At 36.3% G+C, this 11008-nt stretch overlaps 1 protein-coding gene across 6 annotated transcripts in view; it reads right to left on the reverse strand.

Annotated features, from left to right (window-relative positions):
• Positions 1–11008, reverse strand: part of LOC107686077 (sodium bicarbonate cotransporter 3-like) — a 50956-nt gene that overhangs the window by 10008 nt on the left and 29940 nt on the right. For all 6 annotated transcript variants that reach the window (XM_016482921.1, XM_016482949.1, XM_016482942.1 and 3 more), the window contains exons 8-15: positions 9240–9397; positions 8990–9077; positions 7955–8101; positions 6777–6880; positions 2275–2449; positions 1904–2037; positions 753–998; positions 562–664 (exon numbers count right to left, since the gene is read on the reverse strand). In XM_016482921.1, the coding sequence (XP_016338407.1) occupies positions 562–664; positions 753–998; positions 1904–2037; positions 2275–2449; positions 6777–6880; positions 7955–8101; positions 8990–9077; positions 9240–9397 (1155 nt within the window). The remainder of the gene's footprint in view (positions 1–561; positions 665–752; positions 999–1903; positions 2038–2274; positions 2450–6776; positions 6881–7954; positions 8102–8989; positions 9078–9239; positions 9398–11008) is intronic.

The raw sequence follows: 11008 nt of genomic DNA on the forward strand, positions 1-11008 counted from the left end.
CAGGAACCCCATCCTCTGGTTGTGGCCTCTGCAGACAGATACAGCGGCTGCATGAAGCACTAGCCGATAGTTAACTAATAATAAGATTACTGTTGTGTAGTTCCTGGCTGTGGAAAAACAGCCTCTGTCTCTGTGGGTTCAACATGTGTGGGAGCACAGACACTGTTGTATCACAACCTGATGTATCAAATATGATACCCAACAAAAACATATATGCAAATGTTTTGCATTTTTAAAAAACATTTTGTCTAAATGTTCAAAAAAAAAAAAAAAAAAAAAAAAAAAAAAAAAAAAAAAAGATTTTACTTTTGTTAAAAGTTCCATAGGCATTTGATTTAGAAAAAAAAATATGCTGTTAAGAAGTTGTTTCTTTATCATTTATTGATAAACCATAGTCTGACACCTTAACACCTTTGATACTGCCCTTATTCTGACTGTCCACTTTATTCTGATGTCTTTTCAAATTGGACAGATAAAATGAAGTTAATGATTAATGCCTTTAATCGTACTTCTCCTCATAATGTTAACTTTGGCAGCATTATTAAAGAAAGAAATGCTTACTGGCACATCAAGCTCACTCCAGTTAATGATCTCAGGATTAAAATCTGACTGATTCCATGCCTGTACCATCTCTGTGATATTGGATGGAGGTGAACACTGACATCTAAGAAAAAAAAAAACATTTAACATATAATATAATAAACATACTGTATAACATAAAACAATAAACAACAAGGTAAATATTTCCTTACGTGTAAAACGTGAGGTTGTCCAAATTGTCGTGCATGTTGAAAGGGAACATCTCTCCCAGCTGGAAGAGTTTCTCCAAGGCCTCATAGATGAAAATGATGCAGATGAGAGCAGCGAAGGCTTCCTCTGTGAACCTTGTTATATAGCACACTAGAGAGCTGGAGTCTGTGGCAACCAACACAATGCACAAGAAGGCTGTCCACAGGCCAATGCTAGTGCGCAGAGGGAGGTAGGACAGACCGTACTCACTGAGGAGAGACAAACAGATGTTATATATCACTATCTGGATAAAAGCATCTGCTAAATGAAGAAACAAATGTCTTCTGTGGGATTCATATAATCAGCAAAGTGTTTCTGTATAGAGAAGGGATAAAAGGACTTTTGAAACCAAGCAATTATGCATTTTTATTTATGTATTGCTGCACAAAAACATACAGACACTGATGGTTTTGGATAACAGCACAGTAGGATCAAAATGAGGCTATGCTGAACTTAAAATGTGTGTTGTATTCTCCAGAGTGCTCCACCAACTCTTTCCTGTACCAGTAGATGGCACTATGGTACTTATAGTTTGAAAATCAACCTTTCACAAGAGGAAGCAATCAGAATTGTATTTACCTTTTTAAATTATAGTTGACATGAAATGTCAACCATTGACTGCAATGTGACATGTTATACTTCAATTTTAAATACTTCAACTTTTTTAAACAATAGTTAGTTAAAAGCCAATAATTTGACTGGACAAACAGCATTACAAGAGTGCTGATATTTCATAAAAATATCAGGGTGAAGTACTCAACATTCATTCATTTATAAGTTTGCAAGCTAAATAAAATAAAGGATCCAATTAATCACAATGATTTTCATTAGCTTGTTATTTGGCCAACAAGTTGGTACTGTAAGTTTGGTTTAGTTCTGTGAGTCAGTTCAAACTGTTCATCTTAATGAATCATTTCATGGAATGTAATACTACAGCACAAATATATTTTATAAATAGTTTAAAGTGAAACAACTACATAAAGTAGTCACAAACTGTCCCAGTTTCTCAGCACAATTTCTAAAATGTGAGAATAACATATTAATGTAATGTAAAATGCATGAGGGACAGAATGAGAAACATTGTGACACTCTATTGAAAGTGAGTCTCCCTCACCTACAGAACTTAAAAAGAATCTTCTCAAAAACTAGAACTGGCCCAGTGCTGCCCAGGATAGTGAGAGGCTGACCAGAAAACAGAGAGAAGGCCACACCGGTCAGTGAAGCTCCAAACAGAGACTCAATGGCACTCTAAAACAAACATAGACAAAAGAGATGTTATCAACAATGTGGGAGAGTTTCAAACTAAGAATAAACACATTCTGTGGAAGCAGAAATTATATCTTTTAAGGCATACGGAAGGAGTATGCTCAATAAACACTCTTGATTCCAGTGAATCTGAATCATATTCAGACTGGTTGTTCCACTCGAGAGAATAATCCTTCATTACTCTTTCCAGACAGAGCCAAGACTGCAAGTCTGACTCACTATGTTGTTTTTGGTGGCTTCCCCCAGAAGGCCTCCGAAGGTGATGACGGGGGACATGCAGGCACAATAGAGGAAAAGGATGGAGGCCAGGCACTGCAGGCTGAGAGCGTCTCGCACATCGCTCCAGTAAAACGGAGCTTTCCGCTTAACGTCTAACACCAGACCCCCAAATATCCTGTGATAAAGGAAGAAAATAAAAGGATAAAATTCAAAAAAATTCTACCACAAAAGCAATCACATTTGGAGTTAAAAAATTTACAGATGTTAACAAACTAATAATAATAATAATAATAATAATAATAATACACGCTGTTGTATATACACAAGGTATATACAGGAATCATGGAGTTAAATTTAATAAGACTCTTTCCATACATTTTAAGACCTCATCACCAATCCAAGTTTTAACCGGTTACATCGGCGACACTTTAACTTACATTTACTATATATTGATTGTAAGATAGCACAACTAAACAGACTTTCTTTGTGATAACTCCTTATCAATACAACATAATTCAGAAGTGGGGAACGAAGCACAAGAGAATTCATTGAGTTACTAACCAATGCAACCCAAGAAACAACAATTAAACCAATAAACAAAACAACTGACAAAACTTATTGAGGAGGGAAAATAAAGCTCTCAGAGCTAACAGGGCAATGAGTTCACACAGCATATTCAAAAGAGGTATTTGTCACACCAACTCTTATAACTGTCTGCAAACCATAGCTGTTTTGTGGAACACTTCTCATGACAAACATCTGACTGATCAGACAGTTTACCTGTGATTACGGAGTGCTTGATTTGATACAGACTTGACAGAGTGTCAGTACTGCAGCTGATCGTGTCTGAATGATCATGGAAGGTAAAATAATGATCACAACTGTTACATCATTTTAATTGTGCACCCCAAGCCCATGCCAGTAAAAAAAAAAAACAGCCCAAAGTAGCGCAATTACCATGTCCCAAATATAAAAATGTCATTTCCATCCATAAAATACATATTTTACAGTCACTATTATGCACATTTATCATAAACACAGCTCAAATGCTTCCTACTAGTGTGGCCGAAAATATTTAGCACAGTTTTATTACAGGTAGAATGCGAAATGTTTCAGTACAAGCATTTCAACCAAATGTAATTTATGCAATATTTCAAACCTTTAACCCACTGGGGAAAATCAACCCATGGCAACAGTTTAAAAGCAGCCCAATTTCGTGGAAAACAACAACAACCCTGCATCCAACACAAGCTGCAGAAGTCAGATTTGACTGATCACGGGTCAAAAGTAAGGAGAGATAACTGACAAAATGTTGGAGGATTTGCTCCTCAACAGATCCTAAGATCACTGACAAATATCTTTTATCGTAAGATGTGCTCCCTTTACACAGTGCGCGCGCGATCGCGCAATCGAAGTGAAAGTTAACTGCGACTGCGAGTGCTCATTCAAAAGGGATTTAAATACGGCACATATTGATAGCGGCACCCTGATGCGCGAAAATTATATACAATATTAGAATGTTTGCGCGAGCGGACACAAAAATCGCGGGAGTGGATGGGTGCATGCGGTAATGGTCAGAAATTCAGCGAGAGCAGGATCAACAAGCCCCGCGCTATCACGCAGCAGCGCAGTCAGTCTGTGAGCGCCGTAACAGATGACGTCAAATCTTGCGAGATTCCATAAATTTACATTTACACTTAGTTATTTAGCAGACGCTTTTATCCAAAGCGATTTACAAATGAGGACAATATATTTTTTCTAATATATATATATAGGCCCGGCGCCAGAGGTGGGGCCGGGGGGGCTTTGCCGGACTTTGGGACGGCCGGACTTTAGTTTCGCGTGTATAATAGTCTAACTCATAGTGTAAAATAGTCAAACTGATTGCTTTTAGATGGAAAAGCTGCCCATAACTCCTGGTCTAGTATCTGTTTTCTTCGTAATAATAGCATAACGAAATACATTTGTCAAACAATCCAGTGTATCTGCCCTTCTGTTTTGGAAAGCGTCAAATGATTTTACAAAGCATTTTTGCAGAGGGGAGCAAAGTAGCCAATCACAGACATGTTTGTTGATTTCTACAACGCAATGGCCAATCAGATGTGTTTAGGTTGGAATCCACGCACTCACCACTTTTTGTCCAGTGCTGAGTTCTATCATGCTCATAAACTTCATAAAAAAAAAAGTTTCATTGTGTGGTCACATTCATTGGTTAAAACGGAACTTTGTGAGATCGTGATGAATGAGTGACCGTTTTTAATAAATTTAAAGAGAGCGCTCTTTCCATGCTGTATACGATAATATATTCAGAATTTAAATAAAACGTGTGTTTTTCATGCTTGACAAGTGGCCACGTACGACACAGAGATAGCTAACTACTACACTATATAGAAAAAGATAATAGCCTAATTTCAGAAGCACAAAGTGATGTGATTCTGCAACCGAGCCTGGTCCAAACGCAGGATTTAGGTAAGGAAACGGTTATTAATTATTTGTATTGGCTGCCATGCCAAATCATGAACCAGCTTGCTTTTATGTTTAATTTAAGTGTTTTTGTGAATGTATATGCTTTAATAACAAATAATTGTAACATTTTACAATAAGGTTCCAATAACTAATGTTAGTTAATGTATTAAAGTGTATTAAAATGTTAGTTAATTATTGTAAAATGTTACCCAAATAATGTATTTTGAGCATTCATTTGAAACTAAGCGCAAGCCCCAGCCCCCCCCATATACATCGATATATATATATACAGTGGGTACGGAAAGTATTCAGACCCCCTTCAATTTTTCACTCTTTGTTATATTGCAGCCATTTGCTAAAATCATTTAAGTTAATTTTTTTTCCTCATTAATGTACACACAGCACCCCATATTGACAGAAAAACACAGAATTGTTGACATTTTTGCAGATTTATTAAAAAAGAAAAACTGAAATATCACATGGTCCTAAGTATTCAGACCCTTTGCTGTGACACTCATATATTTAACTCAGGTGCTGTCCATTTCTTCTGATCATCCTTGAGATGGTTCTACACCTTCATTTGAGTCCAGCTGTGTTTGATTATACTGATTGGACTTGATTAGGAAAGCCACACACCTGTCTATATAAGACCTTACAGCTCACAGAGCAAATGAGAATCATGAGGTCAAAGGAACTGCATGAAGAGCTCAGAGACAGAATTGTGGCAAGGCACAGATCTGACCAAGGTTACAAAAAAATTTCTGCTGCACTTAAGGTTCCTAAGAGCACAGTGGCCTCCATAATCCTTAAATGGAAGACATTTGGGACGACCAGAACCCTTCCTAGAGCTGGCCATCCGGCCAAACTGAGCTATCGGGGGAGAAGAGCCTTGGTGAACAAAGAAAAACAAGTAGATAGAATAGAAAAAATAGAAAGCTAATGTTTTTTTTTTTTTATAAAAAATAAGATAAATAGATAAAGTAGAATTAAAATAAAATAGAAAGTGCTAGAGTTAGAGTGTCAAATAAAGATGGAACAGATGTGTTTTTAGTAGTATTTTTTGAAGATGGCTAAGGACTCAGCTGCTCGGATTGAGTTGGAACTACACAGAACCCCACTATTCGGACAAATATACATAATGAAAAGATGATACAAAATGTAATATACCTTGGAAAATGGCATTTAAGATTTTTTAATCCTTTTTAAGGGCCTTAATTTTCTCTAAATTGATTTATCAACTTTTAATACTTTTTAAGACCCCGCGGACACCCTGATATATTTTGTATTTATACATATACACTAATTTCTAATAAATAGAAATTATGACTGACTGTTGGGTATAACAGTGAAGTTAACCATGTAAAATACCACCATTAATGGAAATAAAATTAGTAAATGCATTTGGAAATGATATTATAAGGGCTTCTCATTTTGTCCTAATGGGGTGTGCAGTATTTTCAGAGCGCTCTGGGGCTCTTAAAACACGTCTTAATGGACGGCTCTCTTACATAACTGTCTCCAGCCGGCCATTTTAAGCTGCACATCAAAGGATGGGCGCCACTGTTAAATATACCGCCTTTATTCAATACCTCCGACATGAAAGGCTTACAAAATTTGTACCATGAAAACATTTTTACCCCCTCCATTTAATGCCTGTTTAATAAGGTCCTCCTTCATCAAGAGACTTAAGTAAATCCAACACCACCCCCTTCTGTCTCTCTCCCTAACACTTTGTTCAGCAGGGTTCAGGTTTGACACACATTTATACATGTCCTCAATGTCCAGACACCTTACTGGCTTAATGTAAGAGAACAACACCTCCAAGTATGTCATGTATATAACCCCATCAGCCATATTTAGGGCATGATATACAATAGAGTCTCTCTGTGCTTTGCACCTCATATGGATCCAAACTTCTACCGGTACCTGCTTTAAATATAGACAAACTCAACTATAATATGGCTGATGTATGCAAAAAACAAAACAAAACAAAACGTATGCAGTATATAAATGGTGGAGGTTTGACTAGCTCTGACCTTCCTGTCCTCTGGAGTTCAGGTCCAGTGTGGTCTTCCTCTTCTTTGATCATCTCTGATAGTGGAGAAGAGCCATTAGGCATGGAAGGCATCTTCCTCTTCTCCTGCACACATAAAAAAAGACAACAACAGCCCCGTTAACCCTGTCGCTCATAGCTGGCTTCTTTCAGAGACTGAAACAGCAAACTTCTGGTTACACTACTCCACAACAGCTCTAACACCATATCTCTGAGGTAGGGATGTAACGATTAACCGCGAGCCGGTTGAAAATCGATTTAAATATGTGACGATTCAAATCGGTTGAGATGCTAAACAAATCGCGATTTATTTAGGGGTAGGAGTTTATATGAATGTATGTCTGAGGGGAACTTACTGTCTTTAGAAAAGTTTAGATGGTATTTTTTCTTTTCATCTTGCCTCTGTATAATGCATATCAAAGTTCATAAGTGCAGCGTTGCTTTGTTTACAGCGGAAACTAAGAAAACGCTTTAAGCGCCGCCTGCTGGCAGAGAGTGAATCTGCGTCTCATTCAGCTCGTCTGCTGTTTCTGTTTCTGTTTCATGCAGATATTTTTATGTATAGTTTCACAAAACTGAAGTCAATCCATTCTGTTTTGCTTCAAATTTCGAAATTATACAGTCCAGTTTAGATTAAAAACGGCTCATGTTGCATGTATGCAGCATCTTTGTTTGAATCATGATTAAAATGCAGTGGTTGCCTCTAATTTTAAATGGAAAGAGCACAGACAAAGCCTTATTTTGTTTATATGAAGAGATTTATTTGATTTGTGTTACGTATGTATTTGATTTGGGGCTTGTTTTAAAATTTCTATTTAGTTTTGTTATTTACATTATATTTAAAGTTTGTTATTTAGCAGACGCTTTTATCCAAAGCGACTTACAAATGAGGACAATAGAAGCAATCAAAACCAACAAAAGAGAAATAATATGCAAGTGCTATATTAGTATATTATTATAGTGTTATATTTCAATTTCACAAAGAAATGTGCAGCATTTTGTCCAAGCAATAATAAAAGGACACATTTAATTAATGATGTCTTAAATCTCATTTTGTTAAAAAAAATCAATTGTGAATCGAATCGTGAAATCAAAATCGTGAATCGAATTGAATCGTGAGTTGAGTGAATCGTTACATCCCTACTCTGAGGCGATGATTACCTGAGATGGGACGCTCTTTGGCGGCTCGATTCGTATCGTGGGGTCCCATTCTCCTGGAGGCAGCACTGTCACCTGGTCCAAGAACTCATCTATGCCAGACAGAAGGTCATTTCTGTCTTTGGCTTTGTATGCTACATCATGAAAGATCTGGCATTGTGTTAGAGAAAATGTGGAAATGTGATTATGAAGAACTAAATGGAACTGTTGCAACATTAAAATGATGATTAGGAGTAAAGACAAGCCGAGTTTCCTTCCTATTGTAATATATTTTGAAATGTAATATATTCTTGTGATGGCAAAGCTGAAATCTTCAGCAGTGATTACTTCCAGTCTTTAGTGTCACATGATCCTTCAGAAATCATTCTAATATGCTGATTTGGTGCTCAAGTAACATTTCCTACTATTATCAATGTTGACCGTTATCTGTGTAAACTAATCATTTTGAAGGATTCTTTGATGAAAGTTCAAAAGATCAGCTTTTATTTAAACTGAATTTTGTAACATTATAAATGGTATTGCTTTCACTATTGGTCAATTTAATGTATATTTGATAAATAATTGTAATAATTTCTTCCTCCGACCTCAAACTTTTGAACAAAATTGTACATCCTAAATGCTATAAAACGCTACTGAAGGCTTAAAAATATGGTTAAAGCATCTGGTTAGAGTTTATTTTGATCTCTATGGACCTTTTGTCAGGGTAGATGCCGTGAATGAAAACAAGGCTGTGAGGTACAAAAAAGTCATGTTCAATATGCTGAAGTGTCATGTAACTTGTCGTCACTGTTCAACTAACAAAAGAATGAAAATATCTTATATATATATATAATAATTATATATAATAAGACGCAAGACGTCCAAGACGCAAGAAGCAACTTTATCTCTGACAGCACTGCTTTCATTCATATCAAATTACATTATTACTTACATTTATGCAATCGACAGATGCTTTTTTTTTCCCCATTGCATTCAATGTATACATCTTTTTAGTTTATGCATTCTTTGGTAATTACTTATTTAAAGTGGATGCCTCACCTCATCTGTCATTAAAGTAGCTATTGACCTGCCAATTTCATGGTATTGGCCCCCTTTACCGAAAGGTCCCAACAACAAGAAGAGAAATCTGTAAAAAAAAAAAAAAAAAAAAAAGTGGAGGAAATAAAATTTCAGGAAAAAGTTGCATAAAAGGCTTCACATACAATGCCAGCCATAAGAGACCTACTGAAGCTATTCATGATCGTTTATGTAAAAGCAAGCCATGTTTTCAGGGGTGCTTGAGTGCTACCTTGTTGGAACGGGCACTTCAGTCAGTCCAGTGAGAAGAATAGCAGGTGAGAGACGGATAAAAGCAATGATTGGATGCTCAAGGAAATCAACCTCCCCCACCAAAACATTTGAAGCCTCAGCGCCCGGAGGAATTTTCTTCATGAAATTCATGTCCACCTTAAGAGCATGGATAAGAAGATGATCAGGTGCGTAGTGCTGGTCTTAGACATTCATGTGTTTATGAACCTCAAGAATGGTGTATTGGCTTACTGGGATTATGTAGTTACAAAAGTTACAAAACCTGGAAATCAAACCTGTCTATTGGCAAATCTGGTCATTTCTGGTAATCATGATGAATTAAAACAGGTTTCAAGACTGCAGGAACTAAATTTATGCAAAACTCTGGTTAAGCCAGTTTAACATGGTGATCAACGAACTTCACATGAACTATGAAAAACACAAATATAAATTATGAGAAACAATTCTATGAAAAACCATTGACAATGAACAAAAACAACAATTGCACAACCACATAATACAACAAACCACTGACACATGAAAGAGAAGTGATATTTCACAATCCACAGGACAGCAGAATCTAGACTAGTTCGGTCTGGAGAAATGTTTTTCCTCTTAGCGCGTCACGTTTTTCTAACCAGGATCAGGCTTCATGGGAAGATGTCACTTAACTCCTAACAAAACAGGACATCATCTGAAGTTCAGGATCAATTGCAGAATCAAAACAAACGATCAAATTAAAAGCAGGTAAACAACAATGTCCATCTTCTTCCAGTGAGTTTATTCATCCAGAACCAGGTAGACATTTGTTAGAAAACAGAAAAAAAAATTCAGTCTAGAGTTTCTGTTTTATTTTGAAAAAAAACAAAAAAAACAAGCATAAGACTGTGAGAATTCGTTTAAGCCAATACTTCACTATGTTTCAACAGAAACAAGTTATTTGCTAACCTTATGTTACCCTAATGGCTACAATAGATACAATACAGCATCAGATTTAGATACACTGTGAAGTACTGCAATATCGAAAAAGAAGCATTGTTCCTTCTCGCAAGACACTTCAAACGTCATTTAATCACGACACTCAATACAGTCATCAAAACATGGTTAACCACTCAAGAAGACATCACAGAAGACCAGAGTCACAAACACAACCTCATGTAGCACTCAATGACGACACACTGGAAGACAGGTTATAAGCAATAACAGTGTTGAGACTTACTGCAGGCTTTTGCCGCCCCCTCCCAGAGAGCCGCAACTACAGTGAAAAGGGGATTGGCTGTCCTGATACCAACCAGACAGACACGGAGAGCGCTCATCTTGCCATGAGACTTTTATGGTGAGAAAAATCTCATACCAGTATGCTAGTACAATGCTAAGGTTTTGCACCAAAAACAGTCATAATCTCCCATTTAAATTTAAACTCCATCCTTTACTTACAATCTGCTTGCAAATCCTGAATTACATTATGACGTGTTTACAAAATGGTGGTGAAAAGAATGCTTCCAAAACAGTTTTAACGATTTTGTGATAATTATCTATATTTTAAACCTGATTACTTACATTATGGTCTATATTAATTATACATTTTCTTAAACAAAAACAAAACCTAGGGCTGAACAATTTTCGGGAAAAAAAACTCAAGGTTTGTGGAAATGCACAATTGGGCAAAAACAAAATCATATTACGAGTACATATATCAATATGACTATAAAATAATATTGATAATAAAAATAGTAGACATCATTATTCTTATAATTTTTGTTATTCTTG

The sequence above is a fragment of the Sinocyclocheilus anshuiensis genome, unplaced genomic scaffold (assembly GCF_001515605.1).
Source record: "Sinocyclocheilus anshuiensis isolate Anshui unplaced genomic scaffold, SAMN03320099.WGS_v1.1 scaffold389, whole genome shotgun sequence".
NCBI lineage: Eukaryota > Metazoa > Chordata > Actinopteri > Cypriniformes > Cyprinidae > Sinocyclocheilus > Sinocyclocheilus anshuiensis.